The 26,275-nt window shown below is 38.3% G+C and overlaps 1 protein-coding gene and 1 long non-coding RNA gene across 2 annotated transcripts in view; one reads left to right on the top strand and one right to left on the bottom strand.

Annotated features, from left to right (window-relative positions):
- The window catches only part of LOC137175612 (uncharacterized), a 417,849-nt gene that overhangs the window by 255,247 nt on the left and 136,327 nt on the right, over positions 1-26,275 (bottom strand). The gene's annotated exons all lie outside the window — the stretch shown is intronic.
- rergla (RERG/RAS-like a) lies at positions 14,165-26,173 on the top strand. Its single transcript, XM_067581622.1, has 5 exons — positions 14,165-14,343; positions 14,517-14,573; positions 16,901-16,974; positions 22,587-22,735; positions 24,243-26,173. The coding sequence occupies exons 1-5, from the start codon at positions 14,292-14,294 to the stop codon at positions 24,526-24,528; spliced, it is 618 nt and encodes a 205-aa protein (XP_067437723.1). The 5' UTR covers positions 14,165-14,291; the 3' UTR covers positions 24,529-26,173.

Genomic DNA, 26,275 nt, shown 5'->3' with positions numbered 1-26,275 from the left:
TTACAAATAAATTAATGGAAGAAGTATTTAGTTCATTTTTCCAGTCAAATTTTTAATTCCTTGAGAAAAAGAACAATACCTGCAGCTGAGGTACATTCTCCTCTCTGTCCGGGGCTGTAGGCATGATTTTAGAAATACTATGACGTTCAGTCTGCCCCTGCCACTCCAACCTGCATGTCTGTGCATTTGAGACCAAACAATGATCCAGTACATTTTTTGTACTCCAATTAGCCATTCAGGTACTGAAATGAGCCTAATCAACAAACTCTGCTGCGCACCTTGTGATAAGAGAGCCTTGAAGAATTGGAATTAGAAACACCTGACATATAGTGTACTATATCATTTTCAACAGACACATGAAAATTACAAATAGCTTAACATTTAAAATGTTCTTTCACAAGCATTTCACTTCACTAAATTTGCACCCAACATTACATACAGGCCTACTAAAAACTACAAACAAAAACATATTTTCTGTATGTTGAAAGCTGCAGTAATTTCATGCAGGAAGTTTTTGTAGTGCCATTTTTCCTATTGAACTTGAATGCACCATGAGTAATAAAGGTCTCCTCGTTGTGTGGCCCTCAGAGGAACTGTGTTTTCACAGAACTTACATCAGACACGCCTCTGCCCGATCTTTTCTCTTCATCAGTAGAAAAGTGTGGACAGTGCTACACTTCTACAGGCTTCCTCCAAAGAGGCTTTAAAAGGCCTCCTACAGTTCACTGTACCAACTGAACAGTGAAGGAAGTAGATACATGCTGACTTTCTACAGTGCTGGCACAGGTGTATTATGACCTATTCACCAGCAGATGGCAGAAAAAGACTTAACTGTAGCAACTGACATTAAAAGTCAAATTTTACTTTATCTTTTGTTAAAACAACAGGTCTCTAGAGAATCTCAAATACCAACTTTGCAGGTTTGGGGGATTCATACTCACCAAACTAGAGTTAGTGTTGCTGACTTGTGCTCACTGAGGTTTAAGACCAACATGGCTCCTTCCTCTTGTGGTGCCAGGTACTGGAATAAATGACCTTTGCACTTTAAAATAACCACCGGATTTGTATATAATTTATTTTTTGGATGTTTGACTTGAGTTGATATTATTGGTCATGAAATTAGTATTTATTGCAGTGGTTTCTATGTAGTACGATGTCACCTAGACTCCTGATTGCTGGCTCAGTCCCCTGATGGAAGGTAAGTGGCCCCTGCTGATGTGCCTTCAAACAAAGCACTGAACCACTGGACCAAGCCACTTAACCCCTGAAGAAACTATTTTAAAACCTTGAAACAAAAGAAAAGAGAAAATAGATTCAATAAAAAAACACAATGGCTTTACTGTATTAACATAATAATCAGTGGTGGAAAATGTTTTCAGACTTATTATTTAAGTAAAAGTGGCAATACCTCATTATAAAAGTACTCCAGGTACTTAAACTATCAAAAGTAAAAGTACTCATTATGCAAAACGTCCCCTTAACAGAGTTTGTTTCCAACAAAATGTCAGGTAGCTGTTAAGTGGAGAGTAGCAGAAATGGACCTAAATGCAGAGACCACAGGCAAAGCAGGGCTGAAGAAAAACTTGTTTATTCAAGGCCTGTGCAGGCAAAACAAGGCTGGCAGGTCATAGCCAAAACAGAATAAAGCACGAGCAGAGGCCTGTACTACAAAGTACAACATATCAAGGATATCTTTTCGTTAACTGGCTGCACTGAACTAACATTGGCTGTCCAGATAAACAGTACTACGAAGCTGGTTATCAACCTGCTCAGTCAACCCAGGGTTTTCCTATCCAGCTACGAGCGCGTTCATGTGAAAGAGGCGGGGTTGTTAATTACGATCAGAACCATGAATGAAGTACTTCATGATATAAGATGAAACAATGATACCAAGTACCTGCGGAAAACTTCGATTTAAGAGACAGCAAAAAGTTATATTCAACTAAGTGAAATGTAAATGACAGCCTGTAATCAAACAACAGAATAAGAAGATGTTGAAACACTAGACATAATTTCCACATATTAAAAGTAGGCTACGGCTTAAAATACATGTAGGAATTATTATATATGACTTAAGTACTGAGAGAATTTTGGTAACACTTCATTTTACGGGTCCGCAAATTCCATGGTAATTAGGTGGTAATTAGCAAGTAACTTGCTTGAAATTACCTCAAAATTTGTCTAAACTTTCATGGTAAGTAGATATAATAAACAAGTAAGTTATTTGAAATGGTGTTGAAATTACCATAAAATTACCCCAGCATTCACCTCAAATTTCATGGTAAATAAGTGAGTTGTTGCAGCTTAATTTCCGAGTAGTTTCTGTCTAATTTCTATTGAGCGGACCCCTAAATTGAAGTGAGTTGTTGCTGCCTAATTTCCAAGTAATTTCTGATTAACTTCTGTGGATCATACCAGCTTAACTTTCAACTAGTTTCTGTCTAATTTCTGTTTAAATTGCTAGTTACCGACAAATACAACTTCATAATCAAGAATCAAGATACAAATTGCCCATTTTGCCCCTTGATTCCTTATTGATGTCTGATAATAATGTCTTCACACCGCTCAACAAATGTCACTTTTATATTTTGAGACAGTACCCTAACAAAGAAATTAAATATATACACGGTTTCTGACATGAAAACACAGCATTTGTGATGTGCTACACATTAAAAAACACTCTGATGTCTTTAAAAAGGCGTCCAACCACTCCATCATGTTTTTTGGCCAACCGGTGGTTCCACTCGATGAATCTGAGGTTCATCTTAAGAGCTGTGGCTGTTCGGTTCCCCCTGAAGCGGTAGATATTCTCCTTATAAGAACACCAGGCTCTCTCAATATGTTGTGCATGAGACCCTGTCTGTAGATACACAAAGTGTCACCTATGGTAGGCATGATAATGGATGGAACCACCTTAGGACAGTCTTTGATAAGCTCTCCAACAATCTGTGATAAAAACAAAACTAATAAAGACAAAAATTAAAGTGAAGCTAAACCAAATTCGACATGGAATTCAAAAATAGTATAGAAACAAGAGGCTAATTCAAAAGAGAAAAATATAATACCTCTACAAGGAGAAAAGACCTCCAGGCCACACAAAACACACACAACCGCTGACTTAGGAAAAATAATAGAAAATATATTTATAAAGGCATTCTGTCCTTTTTCATTTTCCTGATAGCTTCTTTTTATACATGCAAAGCATCTCTTTAGAAAAAACATTTCTTTGTTTGATGCAAATCTTTAACTCAATTATACCACAAAAAATAAAATTAAAAACAAATGAATGTACAACCAAAACTGCAGTAAATTAGAAATTAAGAAGTATTCAACCCTCAGTGCTTGGCGCAACATCCACATGTCAGCATCCCGCCAAGATGAAGGTATCCACAAGCAGCGATGATGGTCTGGATGGCAGACGAAGCAGCTCCACTCACAGATAGAATCGTCCCTCAAAAAGACACAAAATAGCCCAAACACAAGTGTGCAGAGCAGTTATCACGCAATCTGAATTTCCTTGTTTCAATGTCCATCAAATTAGAATTACAAGAATTAAATCTGCACACACACAGAATTAAACCCTTACAATGACTAAAATAAACATGGTGACAGTTTCTATGATGCCCATCTCTCTAATGCATTATAAATATACTTATAATGAGTTATAATCTGCCTATAAGTATTCATAATGCTTTATAACAATGACCATAATACATTATGAAGCATTATATAATGACATAAAAGTATCATATCTATCATTTTATAATGCATTATAAGTGCTTTTCACTCATCAGGCAACGAGAACCCCCGTCAGGCCAAAAAAGTATTTTTCAAGGCCAGAAATAACGCCAAATATCCATTCATTCAGAAATCAATAGCATTTGGGAGCCTGGCCTGCAGAAGGCCTGCAGAAGTTAGGCAGAAACCCTCACAGTTGTTACACATTAACAATGAATCCTCCATGTATGCAGATGATACCCAATTATATTTATCAATGAAGCCAGATGCAACAGTTAACTAAACTCCAAGCATGCCTTAAGGACATAAACACCTGAATGACCCGCAATTTTCTGCTACTAAACTCAGACAAAACTGAAGTTATTGTGTCAGCACAATACCTTCAGTTATTGTTAGAGTTATTGTAATTACAGTTATTGTTACAGTAATTACAGTTATTGTTATTCAGTTATATAGGCCCCATATAACTTTGTAATACTTTTCCCACAGTTGCAGTTAGATATTTATTCATACTGCTATGTATATATTTTTGTATAGTACTTTACTATCATATTTAACTGTCTTATTTTATTTTCTATTTATTTGGTTATTATCTAAGCTGCTACACTGAGGATGGCTGCCAAACTGTATTTCGTTGTGTATTAATATACAATGACAATAAAGAATCTATCTATCTTAAAGAGTTCACAGTATCCTATTACCCCACTCGAACACTGCACTCCCAGAATGCAGGCTTACTTGTGGTTCCTACAGTCTCCAAAAGTAGAATGGGAGGCAGAGCCTTCAGCTATCAGGCTCCTCTCCTGTGGAATCATCTTCCAGATTCAGTCCAGGGGGCAGACACCCTCTCTATGTTTAAGAGTAGGCTTAAAACTTTCCTTTTTAATAAAGCTTATAGTTAGGGCCAACCAGGCTTGCCTTGGACCAGCCTTTAGTTATGCTGCTATAGACCTAGTAGACCTAGACTGCAAGGGGATTTCCCATGATGCAATGAGCTCCTCTCTCCTCCTCCTCGTCTCCATCTGTATGCTTTCATGTATCATTAATGCATGTTACTAACTTGGCTTCTTCCCTGGACTTTTTGTGCTTGGACCCCCTAGTTATGTACAGTGGGCCTCTGAGGACCGTGGCTGCAGGAACTTGTATGGCATGGTCCTGCTTGACAACCACACCTGCTATTATTATTATAAGCCATATTTATATTATAATTATAATTATAATTGTTATTGTTATTATTGTTGTTATTATGCTTCTCTCTCCCCTCTCCCCCTCCCTCCTTCTTTCTCTTTCAACCTAACTGGTCAAGACAGATGGCTGCCCACCTAGAGACCGGTTCTGCTTGAGGTTTCTTTCCATTAAAGGGGAATTTGTTCTTGCCGCTGTTGCCAAGTGCTGCTCATGGGGGGATGTTGGGTCTCTGTAAATTAAAGAGTATGGTCATGATATGCTCTATGTGAAAAGTGCCCTGAGATGACTTTTGTTATGATTTGGCACTATACAAATAAATTAAATTGAAACTGAATATGTGGCTAACAATAAAATGATTACCCAAACTGTCTGTTGTAAACATCCATCACAGTTTAAAGACCCACTTCTTGCTTCAACTTTGACCCACTGTACTTCCTGTAGTTGTGCTCACACAGTTTCCTGTACAACAAGGGATTATTAGCAACATTTCAGGTGTGAGACCTCTAAATAAAGTGGTTTAGACAATCTGGATAAACTGTTGGTTTGTTTCTAACTTGTCTGATCATCTGACTGCTCGTGTTTCTTGACTCTTTGGGCTTTTTAGTGATGTCATCATCTTCCTAGATCTCAGGTGAGTGCAATGTTATCATATTTGGTAGACACAAGACAGATAAAACACATGTTGTAATAAAGTTGAATTATCCTTTAACATCCTCTTTGAAATATTCTGTCAGGATTATTAACCAACCATCACTAAATCAAAGAAAAAGAAATCCCTCATATCTCATCCTGGCACCTGCAGCTGGCAGTTTCATCTGTCACACCTGAAATGAAGCACCCTCAATCTGCAGAGACCGTGGCAGCTGTGGTCAGAAACAAAGCCAGCTGACAGCTAGCAAGTGAAGGCTCAGTAACAGTCTTGGATCAGTGTGATGCTGCAGCAGAGCGGGGCCTCTCTATAGGGGCCTGAGAATGCAGAATGTTTATGGCTGATATAAAATGAAGATACTGTGGCTGTGTTTGATGGGGGCTGCCCTCAGTGAGTCCAGGTGTGTGTACTGATGTTTCAGCAGCACAGGCAGAGATTACACCTACTGTACCAAAGATAAATTGAGGCTTCTTTTCAGGAGAAGTCAGAATGTGGACAGTCAGTGACAACATGTGGTGGTCCTGCAGGACACAGAGCAGCTATCTGATTTTATACTAAGCTGTCTGACTGAAAAGCTTCAGCACAATTCACTGTGGTAACTGAGAACTAGAAATGCTGGATGATACATTGTAGCACACTACCATCAAACCTTTGTGTCCAAATGGGATCAAAACATTAGAAAACGGCTGTATGTGTGTAATTGTGTTACTACACTTTTCAGTCTACTCCTCTTTAGAAAAAAGAAATATAAAAGATCAAATTTGAAGATAAAAATGATAAATAGTGTATAGAAATAAGTATTAAATGTTTAAGTGCACATTTTCAGTATAGAAAAAAATTTATATAAATATAGAATATATAATAAATGATTGTACACTCAGAGGCAGATGCTGTGGGTAGAGTTCATCATCTTGATGGTCTGACAGAAGAAGCTTTTTCTGACTCCTCTATGTTGCTACAGAGGCTGTTGCCTGAGTGTAGAAAATATACGTACTGTAAATCCTGCACAGTTGGGAGTGAAGAGCGATATGCTCAGCTGAGTGCAAAGCTCTCCTGAGCAGAGCAGTTCCCGTACTAGCTGGTGATGCTCTCCATTATGATGCCTTCCACAGCGCCAGAGGAAAAAACTTTCAAATGAAGGAAAACAGTACAACCCAAACTGATTGTAAACATCCATCAAAGCAGACACACTTCCTGCTTCAACTTTGACCGGCTTCTGTAGCTGTGCACACAGTTGTCTTGTGCAATGAACCATTGTTGGCCACAAGAGTACTAGTCTTGTGTAGAAGTTTCCTGTTATCACACTGCCCTCTGTGGTTGAGGTTAGGGACCAGTAAGCATCACAGAAGACACATGTTGGATTTAGAGTTAGATTAAGTTAAGTATAAACACAACTCAGGATTGGGGTTACACACAATTCTCTGACTAAAATCTTGCTGGTTCAGAACACTGGTACTTTTTTGTTCCAGTTCAAGCATCAAAATAAGGCCAAAGTTGTAATAAATTGGAATAATCCTTAAATTGATAGAGGGGACTGACATAAAGATCCTTATAGGTCTTACTGCTAGCAGGGCAACAAAAAACTATAATGCACCAAAGGAGACTAAATTAAAACCAAGCAGGCTTGTACCATTTCACTTTAACTTTTCAGCTTTGTGTTTGCCTCATGTTTCGTGAGCAGAGCACATCTGTCTTCATTACCCTTTTGCCCTTTTGTTCCTGTCTAACAGAGGGCTGATGTCACTGGGGTAAATCTGCATTAAGATGTTTTTTATCAGAAGATATTCTGGGACCTGTTGCATAATCAGTCCCTCCAGTAGCTTTCCATCATTATTTATTCTCACTCAAATCTGTGACTATTGTTTTCATCCATCAGAGCTGACCCATATCTGCAACCCTTGGCCTTGATCTGTCCTCTCCACTGCACAGCTGAATGTGTTGTCCACATTGAGTTAATGGAGAAGAATGGGCTGCTACTACACAGTCTCCACTCTACCCAAAACACTAAATTAAAGGTTTAATGAAGATAAAAAATCAATTGTCCTTGTGTGCAAATTAGGCAGATGTAGCAGAAAATAATGTACTCATGGAGCAAAGAAGAATATGATTTGAAATATGAAATGATTTGATATGAGTGGAAAGATTGGATTTGCATAGGCAGTATAACATGTAGCCTTTGAAATGTCTTCATTAAAACAACCAACCGGCCATTGTCGCCTTACACAAATTTGATATGTTGAACTTGTTAGCAAACAGTTGCTCATTTCCACAATCACTAGTTACAGAGCTTTATCTTTCATTAGGTTTCTGTCAACCTGGTGAATGTAAGCCCAATATTCACTCTTCTTTAGATAATATACTGTATTCAAATCTGTTTCTGTATCAGTTAAATGCGCCACTGTGTTCACCAGCTAGTTGCTAACTATGTCTGTGTCTGCTGAGCAGGTAGTGTACAATGGGTTTTTAGAGCTGTTTCTTACTTGATTTATTACCTTAGTAAACAGTTTCCTAATGAGTTTATGGTCTCAATCACCAGTTTCAAGACTTCTTCAATACAGCATGATATTCATTTTGTAAATTATGGTCCAATTTAAAGTAAAATAGACGATAAAGTAGCATATGCTTTAGGGCGGGGCTACATTGTGATTGACAAGTCGCTGACACAGCGACAACGTTGATTACGTAACATGAACATGGCGTAACCCCAGATTCACAGAGTATTAGCATAGCAGTACTGTCGTTATTTCAGTGTGTTTTCAGTTCATGAAAGTTAATTGTAACATTTTGGTCACCTAAAAAAAGTGTTGTTCAATAATAAAGCAAATACTCTGATACTGAATCTACATTTTAAATTTTCAAACCATTCAGTTTTTTCTTTGGAGCACGTTACAGACCATCTCCACCGTCAGGGGTGGAGCAGTGATTTTGAAAGTGTGGGTGTTCTAGGGGTGGGATATGAGCAACACAACCCCCTGCCTTCAGCCCCCATTCCGTTCTCTACAACATGCCAAATCAAAATTAATGCCATGCATTTCTACATTTCTACAGTTTTTTCTACTACTATTGTTGTAACCATTGCTTAAGCTTACTATAAAACAATAACTGAGACCATATAACTGTAACAATTAAGAGGAATTGTTGTAAGAATTTATTTAGGGTCTGGTAGCAGTTTATTACCTATATCCAGTTATTTGTATGAATTGCTGGACTGGAGCATAGCTATCCTTATTATGCTTGGGATAATTACAGAGTATCCTTATCCTATTACCTTAAACACCTTATAGACATGACATTAAAGGAAACTCACACTTCCATTAAGATGAAATGGACAGGTATAAATGCAAGACAAACTTCTTGCCAAAGTCTGCCTACCATGGTGACTAATTAGTGATTAGCTTAACTCTTGATTAGCAATTAGCATGCTAATAATCATTAATTTGGTTGTTAAAACTTAACCATAAGGCAGGCAACACATTTCCATAAGATAGACAATATTACACATCTTAAATACAAATGCTCACCTTTGTCTCTGATTACTTAAAAACCACAATAGAAATGACTTTACAAACCAAATTTGCCACCTGATTTGCATTTAGAATAGCCTATTTCATTTATGTTCAATGACTGTTAGCTGACACATCACATAACAAGACAAAGTTACAAAGAAAATTCTACATTACTAACTAGTTAAATAGCCATTTCATACCTCTGATCTGTTATTCCCTAATCTGTTATCACAGCCAACGATGACTAACAGAATCACCATTTCTAAATGCACAAATGTAACTTCATAGTACTTCAACTGTTTACTCTTCCTTGGCCTGGTGGGTTGGTCAAATGGCTGTGATTGGCTGGATGGCCGTTCAATCAATCTAACTTGATCAATAGGTTTTCATATATGGGGAACTCAGATTTGTTTCATCAATGACCACCTCAGGAAAAAGTGGGGGGGGGGGAATCATGTTTCTTTGAAAGTGCGGGTGTTGCAACACCTGTAACACCAGCGGCTGTGACGCGCCTGTCCACCGCATTCATTCTTTCCTGAGTTCCGGAGAGCCCCAGCTTGACAGCCCCTTTCAGGTTTCAGGAATTCCTGGAATCAGTTCATTTTGAAAGATCCACTTTGGTTCCTATTTATAATTACTTGAGAAGTTCAGCGTCCCTCATGCTAACTCACTGCAACATGAGATGAAGTAAAGTGAGAAAACGTGATCGCTGTTATTAGTCTTTGGAGCCGTTTCTTAACAAACTAATGTGACCAAACTCTTCAAAATGAATGAACATGTCACCCAGTGCAACCGGGCCTATATGAACAAAAACAACCCAGATTTTTAATAAAACAATGTTCTTAGCCTCCTACAAGTGGGTAGAAGACACTCGTTAATCCATGATCATTTCAAAGAGTGTCTTCAGTTATGATGCTTTTGGGAAACATCTCTTAAGTGGTTTAAATTAGCACTGCAATGCAAGGAGCTGTGTTGGTGGGAGTATAATGTTTAAGTGACTGGTGAGACAATGAAATACAATCCAGGAAGTTGAGTTGGAGCCACAGATGAATGAGTTTAAAGGTTTATTAGATGCCAAAACAGTAAATAGTGGTTTATAATATTTACAGACAGGATTTTACATCTCTGGAAAGTTATCATGGCAGCAACTGTTTTATGATTCATTGCAGTGATCACGAGGTAAACAGCCAAAACAGCACACTCACGTTACGTCACGTCAAGTTTACCAGGAATGTGCACCTGCTTGTAAGTGATTGGCCAACGCAGCACCTTGCCAGATGACGTCACGCTGTGTTGCACCAAAAGCCCGGTTCCACTTTTTTGCTGGACTACCGCTGTGGTGTGTTGCATGTGCCCATTCAAATGAGAGGGCTGCATTTTTTCATTCAGAGCTAATGTCAGTCTGAACACCCCCATAAGTTTGAAAGTTTGTAAAAGGGATTTTACAATTATCTTGAGATGCTTTTGGGAAATGGGTCCATGAACTGTTGAATGAATGGAGCAGCAGAGTCAGCCATCTACACGGGGTACAGAGTTAGTTCTGGTATTTATTTCCTCATTATGTAACTACTTACTGGATTCGCAAGATCACAACATGTCAAGATCATGCGAGAATCCATCATGTGCAAGGTAAGACAGTGACAGACATTGATAGACAGATGGTTCATCCAATCACCTGCCAAGTAGTTTCAAGTTTTTTGAAAGTGCCTTCCCTTTTCCAAACAATTTCCATGGAGAATGGTTCTGTGTAACAAACCATCTAGCGCAAAAGGTTACATAACTACAGTATCTCCCCAAAACCCACATTATGCCTCTAGCAGCTCACTGATTAAAATAGCTTTAGGCTTATCGACATTTTACTCAGACTCAGACTCTCTTCAACTCATTCATATAGAAGTATACAGTACATTTGGGATGAAATACCATTTCCCAGGAGGTTATGGTGCAACGGTTAAATAGGTGGACAGTGCAAGACAAAAAATACCCAACATAAAACATAAAAACATAAACTGAACAAATCTTGCATAACATAGTAGTGCAAAAGACAAAGACTGTAGTGCAAAAACAATATAGACAGGACAGTAGTGCAAAGACAATGCAAACTGTAAAACAAGACACTAGTGCAAAAGGACAGTATAAACTGTAAAACGGAGACTGTAGTGCAAGAGAATAATGTAAACTATTACTCTTTCAGCAAGAGCCCTGAATGCCAGTACATAGTGGTAGAGGCCAGTGTTAAAATAATACATCAACCGCCTTCACAAGAAACATGTTTGCTATGATCACTTATAATCTGAGTGTGTCTGAGAGTGTCATGAGAAACATGAAGGAGAAAATGGACACACTGAAGAACCTCAATGAATAAAAATAAACTCATATATCTCTGTACTGCCTACGTGCTCCCATTCAGTGACTTGAGAGAAAAGGGAGTATATCAGATCCTGTCTGTAATGCAACATTACATGCATTTAGCTGACAAAGTACATTGGAAGTCTTGACTGGGATTTTACCCCTTAAATAGTCCTGTAGAGCAGAGAGCATATCTCTTACATTGAGCAGAACACACAACTTTGACAGAGGATAACTTATTTATGTCAGGATGCTATTGATTTACATTATGTGATAGGATGTATAATAATCAGTATACATGGCAGTGATAATGTAATCATTCATCCTTGAAATCAGTCCCTCAGAGTCAGAATCATAATCACACTTGTTTTTATTAGCCATGCTCAGAACAGGGAGGTAGTTTTAGCTGTGAAATGTTGCTGTGTGGGTGCTGGCTGAAATTTAACACAATCCTAATATTGTGTTATTCTACACCTCTCTTTCACTAAGTCACATGAATATTCTGACTGCATGATTTGAGACTTCATTATCATTTGTGATCTATATGAATTTTGCCTATGTTTGTTTATGTATAAAAGTTGGTTAGATAATAAAACGTTATGTAAGATCAGGATTTACAGTACCAGAGGGTCTGTAGAGCTCAGAAGTATGCAGTTTCATCCAGAGACCTGAACCAAGCTCAAATGAAAAACAGTGAAAGTAACACAATAGTTGCTTCAGAGGATATAAAATATGAGAAGAAAAAAGATGGGGTCAGATGTGTTTAATAACAATCATGCTCCCCGCAGGGAGCCACTTTAATTGAACATGGGAGAGAAAACACAACCAAAGAAAGTACAAGGAAGGCATTAGGCAGGTTTGCATTTTGTTCCATTAATTACCACAGTATACAATAAAGGGAAAGTATGGGTCTGTCCCAATACCCATACTTGTGATTTTGAGCACTAAAGTGCACACTCATACATCACTAGGTAGTAGGCAAGTTTTATCAGCCTCTATAATAATGCAGTCGTAAGCTGGTTTTAGGTCAACAGACATTAAAAAGTTGAAGTTGATGACATGTTCACTTTCCTTTGGAATAAGTAAAGTATTCTGGATACATGAAACATATTCATGTCCAAACACTAGACAGGTATGGCAGAACTTCCATAGATGGTTATCACTTATTATCAAAACTCTGCTATTTTCATAAGCAGTGAGTCAGTAGGCATTGTCAAGATAGATACATAGATAGAGTTAGTAAATGACATTCTGTATAATTTGGTTCACTCATAGCTGTGTGTGTTTGATCATAGGTGATTGTGATTGTCAGCAGTAACAGAGAAATTCTTCATCACTGTTGCTCTATATGTTTTGAAAGCTTTGGATCAGTCTAACTCACCCTCATTAATATATTGTTAATAAACATCACCTTTTTTTGCACATACTCTGGCCTGCCAACTTGCTTCTTTAACAACCCTTTAAAAGTTTCCAGTGCCCAATAACATCATCTGCACTTTGTATGGGCTGGCGGCACTACAAATATCATATCCATTTATAAATTATTCTGAGAAATAGGTGCTTCCCTTCTTAAAAATTGTGTCATACAGAAAACATTCTAACTGATATGTTTTATATACAATAGACATATGCACTTTTTTTTTTTTTACTGTAATCAGATTGTAACTGCATGTAACTTCATGTTCATTATGTGAACATAAGTATGTTAAATAAAACCAACAAATCTGAGCTTGATTGAGCTGTGTATTTGCATGAGACACAGGAAGGCTTCATTAACCTGTAACTGTTTCCTACAAAGCTCTGATAAATCTCCACACTCATCAGCAAGAACAGGCACTGGGAATACATTACGCAGTACTCACTCGACTTCTTGCAAATACTGCAAATATGGGCATCGGGATGGTCTCTGCACGTTGTGGTCAGTGAAGTACTCATTGGAATTCTACTAGTGAGTTTGAATGCCAGTCAGCAGCCTGTTCAGCCTGGCTTTACATGTCAAAAAGAGAAACATGTACACTGTTTAATGAAAGTAAGGCACATCAGTGCACAAAGGTTAAAGCCCTGCTAGTAGCCACTGCACCTCACAATGTGACTCTTGTCGGACATAACAAATATTAAGAAATTTTATATTCCTAAAGTTTACGTTGATACAGGGGACGCAATGTCAACATAATATATATACAATTGTAATCCACTGATTAGATAATGCAGTGTCTGGCAGGTGGTCCACCGGACCTGTGTGCAATTGGATCGATCACTTTTGTATTTAATAGTGTACATAAAATGCAAAGGTAATATATGTTGACATTATTACTAGGCGATGTGTCTGTAACCACCGTTCCTGATCAGTGTCACAGAAGCTTATCCCAGCATGTATTGGATGAGGGGAGGGGTACCTCATAGACAGGTCTGTCACAGTTACAATTATGAGACTGATGTCATAGTTATTTTCATTTTGTATCATTCCTGTCAATGCTCATGTTTTTATGCTTACTTCATTTTTTCTGTTGTCCTTTTTGTTATTTTCCAGTGAAGTATAGGTAAGGAAAAAACAGAATAACAAAAGAGTAATAAAATATAAAAGAGAAAAAGGAAATTGAAAAATGTTCTTTACATGGATGGATGGATATAACTGTCCTCCTGCTCTGCTGTTACCCTGGCCAGCCTCCTCTGCTGTGGTGCCACTCCTGAGGGGCCGCCCACCAGCCAGTCTGCAGCTGAGGGACGTCGAGTTGCACCTTGCAGCTCATCAGCTCTGCCGATGCTGACTGTGACCCTGCTGTTTCTCACATCGACTCTGTAAAGCATGATATTTGAGGGATATTTCTCTAGCGGAGCCTAGTCTTCTTTTCACAGAGAACATGAATGAGATCAAGATTGCTGTACTGGGAAGTGAAGGGGTCGGGAAATCAGGTAGGAGAGCTGTGGAGCAAGTTGCTGTGTGTCAGAGATAAACAATTTGCTGCTTCTGAACAATCTGAACTCTCTCTCTCTCTCTCTCTCTCTCTCTCTCTCTCTCTCTGTCTCTCTTTCTCTGTGTGTGTGTGTGTGTGTGTGTGTGTGTGTGTGTTGTGTGCACTCTGCAGCTCTGATCGTCCGTTTCCTCACCCGGCGCTTTATTGGCGAGTACGCTTCCTCTTCAGGTAATTATTTGCCTTTTGAAAAGAAACTATGTGATCAGAAACATGCACAGCTGCCTCTATATGTGTAGCCAGCGGACTGAATGAGTGAGAACTGACTTCCACTGTTAATCCTGACTTGTATTAAACATATTGTGTTCTTATTATTTATTATCATTATTATATACATTATTAGGCTACTCCTGAATTATGAAGTCCACTGATACAAGTAGACTTAGATACAACTGAACGCCATGATTCTTGATTAATTTGAGTTAACCCTGTATAATCCTTTCCCCTTGTATTACCCCTTAAGTAGCTTGGGTTGGGAAAATCATGTTCGGAATACCCATTGTACATCAGCTTGTTACAGCTTTTCAGTGTAGCATACAGTATGATGTTCACACTAAATATTATACATTTACACTAAATATTCAAGCCTGAAAATAAAACCCACCTGACATATTTGGAAACATTGGGATCTGTTCTTGAATTTCATGAAGAATGTTCACTACACAGCATGAGTGTGTACTGTCAGGTTCACCCGCAGTCATTGTGTGGTTATTCTCCTGAAATTCTACAAACACTAATGCACAAATACTTTTGTTCTATTTCATACCTGTATGTCATGCTACTTTTCCAAATATTCTAATACAATTCCATATTTGCATATGTACTGCACTACATTTGACTGTTCAATATTATTTAATTAGGGCTTGGTATTGAATTGAATTGTTCCCAATAAAACTGTCACCAACTACCACACATTAGCATCGAACATCTGGCCAGATTCATGATTTGGTTTACTTATTCTTTGATCAGAATGTTCCTGATTTAACTAATAATCTTTGCAAATTTTACATTTATTTGGGTATGTTCTTGTATAGGTGCATGTTTTTAACATTTACTGTAACATTTGAGATCTTTGGTCTCTTTTGTTAAATAAAAGGATTTTTGAAAAAAGAAAAGTATATTCCTTAAAGGAAGGAATCAGCAAAGGAATCATTTTGATATCACTGCTGAAACTTCATATTGGCACTATTACAGAAAATTTTTAGACAATACCCAGTCCTATTATTAATTGAAATGTACACATGCTGCATATTATAATAACTAGTATTGTAACCCCTTTCTTTCTGCATGTACACACTGTATGCTCAAATTCACTTCTGTTTATAAAAGGCACAATCTGGATTATGCGTCGTTTTTGGTTCACTAGTTTCTAGTTTCTGTACACTGCTTGTCTTTCTGCAGCACCTTCGATCCAAGTCCTCTTATCTCACTTTCTTGTATATACTCTGCCAGCTGCCAAGTATTTCACTACAGGTTGAACAGTACAACTATGCATGAAACAAATGCACATTTTATACTTGAAGATTATTCAAATATTGCTTCTATCAAAGGGCTGCAACTCAATATTGAGAGCATAGTCTAGATATTTGATCCATGTAGTGTAATTTTGAAGATTGTTATCCACCATCTGATCTGAAGAGCTAGGCTGTAATCATTATATTCTGCAGGATTCCTGAAAGGTTTCCTGACCTGCAAGAATGACTCACATACATCTCTGATGGCAGCTCAATAGACCATTGTTTCCCCAAGAATAATCTAGTTTCACCTGAGCTTCATCTTGTTCACTCTCAGCATGCCACTGTTTGGCTTGTGACCAGGCCATATCAGCACTGCAGAGAGGAACTGCTTCATGATACATTTTCCCTTGGCCTTGGATTAATGATAACCTCTTAACAAAGGTTCAAAAAATATGCACACACAGGCTGTATCACACAACAATCTAAGAAAGAAGCTAAAAAGTAACTACACTGTAATTGGCAATACAGCATTGTTGTAAATGATACTGAAATATAGCATTAGTTCGTTATTAGTAATTAGAAATATTGTGCACTGAAAAGTAACAAAACAAACTAGTATAGAAAGCGTTTAAGCCAGACATTAAAAACTATTATAGTTTTTACAGACAGTTTCACAATTAACTTGGCAGTGTCCAAATGTGCTGAACATTAACCAGACTTGAAATCATTTCAGGGAAACAATACTCATGTCACATCTATTTGTTCAGTATTCTTCTTGTCTAAAAACAAATATAAAACAGGAAAAGAAAACATGTTTTTTGTCCACTAAAATCAGCAATGTCTTGAGCTGATAAACAACTGTCATGTTCACTTTTAAAATTTTGAAGTTTAGTTTGAACTTATAATTGTACTCACACTTTGTGTGTGTGTGCGCGCATGTGTGTGTGTATACACAGGTACCCAGACCAAAAGAGAATTGATGACTCTCATCCTGATTTTTTTCTCATTCTCTTGCTGCTCTCTTCCCTCTTTCTTCCACAGAGTGCATGTACAGCAAGCGTCTGTCCGTGGATGGGAGGCAGATTAGTCTGGAGCTCTATGAGCCCTGCTCTCGGGTGAGTTTGCAGATAGAGGGAGTAAGAATAATAAGATGTTATCATCATTATTATCACACCTTTTCAGAAAAAAGAGGTGTCATGGTCGTGCTGTAGTCCTTGTCTTGATCGCCCACAGTTGTGGACTTTCTATTTCTCTCTCCTCTCTCTCTCAATCTCTCTCTCTTTCTCTCTCTCCCTCTCCCTCGGTTTTTTAGGCAGGTTGGTTAAATGAAATTTACACATTGTATCACTGAATTTATTGCCATTCCTGGTGGCAACACCAGCCTGGTCACCAAAGCCAAGCAGCTTCCGACACGTGTCAAGAGGATGGCGCGGTTTAACCTGCCTAATTGTGTTGGTCTGTACCGAATTGGAGATGATCCCTAGTCGCCCAGTTGCCGAGTGGTGGTCTGGATCATGATCATGTTTTTCAATTATGCAACATAATAAGCATATCACCTTCTTGTTATACAGTATAATGTCATATTTAATATTATTATGTCATGTCACACAGTAATGACAATTTATACAAAGAATAATCTTGATAATCATGATACTACAATGACATCGTATGGTACTCATTAACTGTATCTCACTTACCTCATCCACTCATCCATTCATCACCAACATCACCAAACCTACTGACTGTAAGAGTGAAGCTGTGTTTTATGGGCAAAGTTAAACATAACATTCTGCTCAACTTTGTGAGTCTCTGAAGCTATATGCTAACAATAGCCACAATAACCGCTTGCTTAGCTTTAGCTTGAAGTACACTTAGTAAGCTGGTCATTACCATTCCCGTTTTTTTTTGTTTTGTTAACTTCAAGTGAGTTTTGGTCATCTAATCCCGTCTGAGAGCTAAAGAAAATAATAAAGGAGAGGAAGGAAATACTCACACCTGCTAGCTGTACAGCACAAATAATGGAGAACACCCCTGTCCTGCCATGCTGTGAAATGATTTGCAAAGTTGCCCTGATTCCCCCCGTAATCAATGCAGGCATGCCAGACAGCTACAGTGGCTGTCTTGAAACCCGACAACTAGAGATGGATGGTATTGCAGTTGCCCGCACACTGTCTACTGCTGAAAATGGCTTTACTGTTGCATGTATCATCACCCCTACACATGGCCCTATGGTGCTTCATTCAGGTATGCAGTTAGGGCAGTTCACCCCATTATCTGACACTGAGATATTCCAGGATTCAGCCCGTTTGTAAGGTGTCCACCTGCCCAGTACCGCCATCCAGTCTGCCAACTAATGTCACACAGCCAACCATACTGCCTTTTGATGTCAAGTGTGGAGATCTGACAAGTGCACAGAGGTCTGACATACACAGCTTGCTCTTGTCTTATCAGAATGTGTTCAGTAAAACCAGCACAGACTTTGGTAATACAGACGCTGTCAAATACAAAATCTACACAAACCATGCACCCCCATTTAGGAAGCGTGCATATTGCACTTCCCCAAAAATGCAAACACTGATTCAGTCACATGTGGATGAGATGTTGGAAAAAGGAATATCAGTGAAGGAAATTTAACAGCGGGCAGCAGGGCAATTTTCGCCCCCATTGTCTAAAAAATTGGGGCCTTTACAAAATTTTGGGGGCACTTTCAAAAAGATGGTAATTAATGCATAAAGTTGCTGTTTTATGATGTAAAATGAGACACACAGTAATCACCACCATGTGTAACCAAAACCACCTCAGTAAATACTGTCTCATTTGTAATTGTTTACATTTTCTAACTACAATAATAAGCACATGAAAAGCAAAACAATGCAGGCCGATTCCCTTTCAGCAACTAAAATTTTATTTATGAAGAGCCTTCAGTATGGCAGCATGGCAGCATAAGATAATGATCTTGAGATAATCACAATTTTTAATGGGCTTGATCTAATTAGATTTAGCAAAAGTTCTGGTTGGGGGGATAATGTCGTATTCAGATCTCCTACAAGTCAAAAGCAATCTAACTTTGATGGTTTCATCATTGTAGGTCTGATGCATTGCATGCCACAGCCTCAGGTATTTCACAAAATCAGGCTCATTGCAGCCACGGGTGGTACAGGTGTTGCAACACTGGCACTTTCACAGATTCCACATGATTCCACCACCCCACCCCTCACTTTTTCCTGAGGTGGTCATCATAGACTGTATAAAAATATGGACGTAGTTACCGTGACATCACACGGTTTCTGAAGAGCAGTTTTGAAGCTCAAAGTGAGGTGCTCCGGCCATCACCATCTTGGCAGTGTGTGACGCTGCCTAACTCCCAGCCAATCAAAAATGGGCCAAGAGGCGGGCCGAATGGCTGAAACAAGCCACCTAGCGGCTGGCGGACCGGTCACTCAAAGCAGCCATGTCCTTCGTTATGCATAACTTTAAGGCTTAATAAAATTTAAATGGGTGGGTTATGAAAAAATTCACCCCCCGTACAGTTGTCATGAAAGGAGAAATTAGCTATAGAGACCAAAACCATTTTTTGTACCAGGTTGTAAACATTTTAAACGTTTATTTCTGCTGTAAAGTTGGGCATTTTAACATGGGGGTCTATGGGGAATGATTCGCTTTTGGAGCCAGCCTCAAGCAGCCATTCAAGGAACTGCAGTTTTTGGCACTTCCGCATTGGCTTCATTTTACAGCCCCAGAGGTTGCTGCTTAGTAGTCATTGATGAAACAAAACTGAGTTCCCCATATATGAAAACCTATTGATCAAATTAGATTGATTGAATGGCCATCCAGCCAATCACAGCCATTTGACCAACCCACCAGGCCAGGGAAGAGTAAACAGTTGAAGTACTGTGAAGTTACATTTGTGCATTTAGAAATGGTGCTTCTGTTAGTCATCGTTGGCTGTGATAACAGATTAGGGAATAACAGATCAGAGGTATGAAACGGCTATTTAACTAGTTAGTAATGTAGAATGTTCTTTGTAACTTTGTCTTGTTGTTGTCTCATAAATGAAATAGGCTATTCTAAATGCAAATCAGGTGGCAAATTTGGTTTGTAAAGTCATTTCTATTGTGGTTTTTAAATAATCAGAGACAAAGGTGAGCATTTGTATTTAAGGTGTGTAATATTGTCTATCTTATGGCAATGTGTTGCCTGCCTTATGGTAAAGTTTTAACAACCAAATTAATGATTATTAGCATGCTAATCACTAATAAAGATTTAAGCTAATCACTAATTAGTCACCATGCTAGGCAGACTTTGGCAAGAAGTTTTTACAAGTTACCTCAGTGTCCAGAATGTAAACTCACTTGGTTTATGCTGTTTTAAGCTAAATGCCAAAGGAATATGTTGTTTTACATGTCATAGTTTTACTCCTTATTTTAGGGACTAATGTGTGTTTTGCATTTCATATAAATTACACTGAGCTATAGTTTGTATTGTGTATTAAACATAGATCACAGTAACGTTACTGTTTATTATTAAGTTTGAGAAGAGCTCAGATGGTTGTAACTATGGTAGTTACCCTGTGAGGGCCAGTTGCTCACTCTAGCATCAAATCACCTGCTGTTAGCTGTTAGCTTTGAGGTGGACTTTGGATAAAGAGGGACTGCTTGTGCCCTGAGACTATTGGAGAGGAACTGACAGCTGCTGCTATACAACCTGCTGGACAACTTTCGGTATTTCATTTCCTAATTAAATACAATTAAAGGACCCCTTTGGATTGGAAGACATGCTTGAAGACCGTTTTGGTCCTACTAGTCCATGGACTCAGACATGTTTTTGTGGAACTCTGAAATGCAGTGCTAGCTCAGCTATCTTTGAGCAGCAATTTTGAAAGTGTGGGGGTTCTAGGGGACATGAGCAATGCAACCCCCGCCTGATGACTTTTGTTGGGATTTGGCACTATATAAATAAAACTGAATTGAATTGAATTTACTCTTCCCTGGCTAATAATGAGTCAATTGGCTGATGACACAACTTTATTTTTAAAAAGTGAAAATCAAATCCCATTAGCTTTACAGTCCATTTAACAATTTCAAAAGCTTCAGGCTTAAAATTAAATTTAGACAAATGTGAAATGTTAACCTTACATGAACATCCTGCAACCATTATACAACATACAGGTTAAGAACGGAGGTTAAATATTTGGGGATTGTCATTTCTAAGGATAAAACTACCTCTGGCAAGATGAATATTTGGAATACTATAGGCAAATGCAAATTAATCCTGAATAGATGACTGCAGAGAGATATTACAATCTTTGGGAGAATTTTATATTAGTTTTATATTTAAAATGGATAGTTTATCCAGACTCATTTACTCGGCCTTCTCCTTACTCATATCAGCGAGAATGATAAAATCAATAAATAGTGTAAATTTCAAATTCATATGGAGAAATAAATGTCAGTACATAAGGAAAAATGATATGGTTAAAAACTATGAAGATGAGGGTGTGAATATGATTGACTTTGATGTCATGAATGGTGTCTTGAAATTGAAATGGCTAAAATCTTTTATTAGGAATAAACACTCCTCTTGGTTTATTATCCCCAATATAATCGGACTTATTTTTGCAACCTGTGAAGTCACCCCCTGCTGGCCATTAGAAAGAATGCAGGTTTAAGGGACTTCCACATTGGCTTCAGTTTTCAAACCAGGAGCTACCCACATGGTCACAACACACCCACAGCTGCAACGTACCTGATTATCTCTCCAGCAGTGAACTGCTGCAACAGTAAATCCCATCTTCATCCACAGCACTGTAGGGGGCAGTTCTTTGCAATGAAACAGACTTTGGGCTGATTGTTTTGTTCAGCTGACCAGAGTTGGCTGGAAGTTTTGTAAAGTGCTGCAGTGTGTGCTGGGTGACTCGTTTCTTAAGTGCTGTTAAGTGCTTAAGTTTGCTGCTTCACTCTGCTAACATTAGTCTCTGAGTGATGATGTATTCACAAAATATTTACTTTTGTCTTGCAAAGCTAATTATTAAGCTATTAAATCCAAAATGTGCTTAAACCCTTTCCTTCTTTCAAGATACAAGATAACTTAATTGTGTGTGTTGAACTTGAATTCTGCATTTTCATGCCGTCATTGTAAGTTATGACTTTATTACTGATGTTAATATTGTTGTTTTAGGATTTGTGAATCAGTTTAAAATCATATACGATAACAATCATGATTCTTATGTGTTTTAATTTTTTTCCCCACTTCAACATGTTCTGCACCCACATTGTCATGCATTCTGTTTGTCACTGAGGGGAAACAAATATTAATGAGTGTAAAGCAAAATCTAGTCAGTATTATCCATCTTAATTTGCAGAGCCAGTCAAGCATGCAGCTGCCTCTTAGCATCACCTCACCTAAACCTCTTTGTTAATGTTCAAAGCTTTTTTCATGTATTCCATCCTTTCTTTCACTGTGTGTATACCCCCTACGCTGTCTGTGAGGTATTATAACATATATGCCAGTATGCAGTGTACTCAGGGATGGACTGTGATTCGCACTGGCCAACTACAACTGGCTTGCAGATGCTTCACATATTAGTTGTTTTTAAGCTCTTGCATAATGTTAGGATTAATTTAATTTGCACACATTCTGAGGACATTCCAGGACTGATATTACACTCAGTGGTAGTGACAAAGCTCTTTATAAGTCTGTCTTTAAATTATATTTTTATGTTTTTCAGGCCTGTGAGGGTAAGTCTACTTTAAATGCCCAGATCCACTGGGCTGATGGTTTCATTGTGGTCTACGATATCAGTGACCATTCCTCCTTCCTCACTGCCAAAGCCATAGTGCACCTGATCAGAGATCTACACCTGGGAACTGCCAAAAGGTATGGACTAAGATCACTATAATATACTGTGACAATAAAGTATGTACAATTTTTGCCATCATATAATATAAGACAAATAGTAAATGGTAGGTTAGGTTGTCATATTTTTCAGCAAAAAATTTTTTCCACCAAAACGGAATTATTGCATAATTCCAGAATGTCTAAAATAAAAATAAAACTTTATTGGTATCAAAATAATAAAAAGACATGCAAGTTATTACAACACAGTTATTTTATCATTCAACCATGTACAGCTATATTAGATGTAGTTTGAATATGAATCTATTTATCACATTGTAATCTTTATTATTCTCACAAGTAATTAAATTCCTTAACAATGAGTGATTACTTTCATCAACTAATCAAAATCATCTTCACTCTGTCTCTTAATCATTTGTCACCACATCTGTATAAATGTGTATAAATGATGTATGCGTTGCCAGGGTCTAATGTGATTTGTGACAATGTGAAATCTCTGTTTTAGTGAAGTAAAAATGAACTACAGGTTTTCATACCAGCCAGCAGTAATCAGTGTGGTTTGTGTGAAAACCTGCAGACTCAGACAGCATAGTAGCTTGACCAAATAATCTAAACTCAAGGTGCTTGCTTTTTGAGATCCACAACCACATTTCACTCTTCATCAATTAATGGAGTTGTTGGCTCAGTTGTTTTCACCTGACATTGTATGGAACTTCAGTTCATCAGACAGACAGCTGATGATGTCTGTTTCTAGGGGTTCATACAGTCTCTTGTTCAGGGACGTTGCTGTTTCACTAATATAGTGTTCCCTGGGAAGGGGTCAAACTAAGGGGGTCAAGGGGTCAAGCTAAGTGAGCCAACTGAGCCAGTGACCTGACTGGTTGATAAAGACTGTAAACTCCAGCAAGTAGATCTTCAGTTAAGATGAATTGTCAAAATCATCAGAGTTCACTGATTAATGCCTTCTCTCTGGTGAGGGTGTGTTGATTGCCAACAGATTCTTTGACCTTGAATAGCAGATTCTGACCAATTATTATTAGCTTTGGTTACATGCACACCAATAATCCAATAGTGAAACAATAAAAAGTAATGGCAGTAAAGTGTCCATGTAAAGACCATGTGATTACATTAATCGTCAAAATAAGTAATCTTTGTCAGAGTGGCTGGATATCACATACAATGATCTAAATTGGTAAGACTTCCCTTCCATTGTTTCCTCATTTATGAACACTCCCAAGGCACAAAGATCTTTGACCCAAGCCTCAAAGATTGAGGCAGCATGTTGGAGCTAAACTCTGGCACTGTGACATAATGTGGACACAGTGTGTTGAGCCATAAATCTGGCCTACTCTTATGTATGGTAACTGAATAGTATTAATAGAACACTCCTGTAAGCTGATCATGTAAACATCTTTAGTTGAAATAATGTGTGCACGTAAGCAGAACCAGTGAAAACCACTGTAATTTAGTCTACAAAGCAAGAGTGATCTACACATTGTGTGACCCTGCTCTGCTCTGTGATCTGCAGGGATGTAGAGTCTATTATATTTTTGGTGGGCAACAAACAGGACCTGTGCCACATGAGAGAGGTGCGATATGAAGAAGGTCAGTGTCTGGCTGTCGAGTTTCACTGCCAGTTCTACGAGATGTCAGCAGCTGAGCACTACCAGGAGGTGGCGCTCATATTCTCCAAGATGGTGCAGAATGCCAACCTTGGCAGCAAGGCCAAGGAGCGCAGGAGACGCCCTAGTGGCTCTAAGTCCATGGCCAAACTCATCAACAATGTCTTCGGCAAGAGGAGGAAATCAGTGTGATGTGTTAAAAACAAGAACAGCTGCCAGTCAGCGCTGTACCAGTGCCGCTGAACTGAGACAAACCCCTGGCTAGGCTTTGTATCTTTTATTATGTTTAGTGTTGTTATTGATTAGCATTGAGATGTCTGTGTGTGAAGTGGTGTTATTATGACACAGTAATACAGTAGTACATAGCACCTATCTTCCTTTGCTCCCTGCTTACTTCCACTATTTCATGCTTTTGCTCTTTGAGATCATTGGAAGCCTTTCATGAGAAACATGTCCTGAAGCATTATTTCAGCTAAAACTACCAACTCAAAGAAAATGTTGAAAAGTTGGTGAAATTTAACTCTAGATAAAAAAAGGTAAGCTTTACTGTATGACTTGCTGTATTAAATCTGTCTTATATGACTCAAGAGGGATCACTCGTTTGATGTGTATTGTATTAGTGTGACTTGTGTCACATGAGAAAAGTGAGGACTGTTGGAACTGCCGTGGTATTGATTTTTACCTTACCTTCCTTACCGCACAAATTAGTGTAGCCATTCAAACTGTCATGGCAACCACCATCAAAAAAATAGTTTAAACCTCAGATGTTATAAAATAATTGATTCCTAAATAACATATTTGCCCAAATATATACCAACCCTGATTGTATGATGACACCCCCTTTTCCAACACCTGTTTTTGGAAAAATACTTTTTGAATATAACTTACATCATAGTATAGTTACATACCAGGCTCTTGGAAGCGGTCAAAAATATTTTTTTCCGGCAGTTAGCAAGACTTTGAGCTCCTTATCATCTGTGACAGTAGCATCTGGCAGCTTGACATATTCCGTGTCTGCAGTAGAGACGTCGGAAAATGCTTTGGCCTCCTGTTCACTTGTCATGAATTTGTTTCCTCCATGGCAGAAAAACACACTTATATGAGCCTTCAGAAACTCCTGCAGGTTAAACTGGACTAATGAAACATTTTTATGACTGACTGATTCTAACACACTCACCAGTGCTTTATGCATTCATAAAGAATATTTGATGTTGTGAACATGTAATTGTTTAGACACCAAATATAAGACAACCCCATTTTTTCAGATGTATTTCCAGGAAAAACAAAAAAAGTCTTATATTCGGACTAATACGGTAACCTTTTCAAATGCATTTGTTTATGTAGTAGTCTATTCTTTACAGCCTTTATGGTCTAAATGTCTATCTTTATTCCAGAGTTGTCATTAAGAAACCAACTTTGCAACAGGAGTATTGGTCAGCATTCGGCAGGTATGTCATTCTTTATGTCAAGCCCGAGAGAATGACAAATATCCCATCACTTGAGCTGCTCATTCAGCGGTGAAGTGGTGCTCAGCTTGACTCTGTGATGGGCGTGATGTGATTGCGTTACTGCAGCAATAACTGCAGCAGCTCTAGTGGTGACACCCGGCCGAGGTGAGTGATGAAGCTACACCATTGGTCGGCCAAAGGTGGCTGAAGTGAGTCAGTGACTCAGGGACTCAGGGACAGACATTCACGTTCATAGGGCTGGTCCCTGCGGTCCACCCAAAAAAATATAGTTATCTGCGTTGGTCAGTGCAGACCAGCAGACAGACAACAGATGATGCCTCAGATTATTACATGTTACCATATGATTTGGTAACATGTAAAACATTCAGCTCAGAAAAGACAAATGAAACAGTTACTCTGGTTAAAAAATTAAATAGCATTAAAAATAACCTGTGTATCTGCTTGTGTTTTGATTATTTGCCAGTATATCT

The sequence above is a fragment of the Thunnus thynnus genome, chromosome 23, assembly GCF_963924715.1.
Source record: "Thunnus thynnus chromosome 23, fThuThy2.1, whole genome shotgun sequence".
Lineage (NCBI taxonomy): Eukaryota > Metazoa > Chordata > Actinopteri > Scombriformes > Scombridae > Thunnus > Thunnus thynnus.
The sequence above is the reverse complement of the archived record's forward strand: the minus strand, read 5'-3'. Positions and strand labels throughout refer to the sequence as shown.

Excerpts from the sequence above, each read along its gene's own strand:
- rergla (XM_067581622.1), top strand. The coding sequence starts at position 14,292 with ATGAATGAGATCAAGATTGCTGTACTGGGAAGTGAAGGGGTCGGGAAA. Across the intron at positions 14,344-14,516 it reads TGAAGGGGTCGGGAAATCAG|CTCTGATCGTCCGTTTCCTC; the intron begins GTAGGAGAGCTG and ends TGCACTCTGCAG. Across the intron at positions 22,736-24,242 it reads CACCTGGGAACTGCCAAAAG|GGATGTAGAGTCTATTATAT; the intron begins GTATGGACTAAG and ends TGTGATCTGCAG.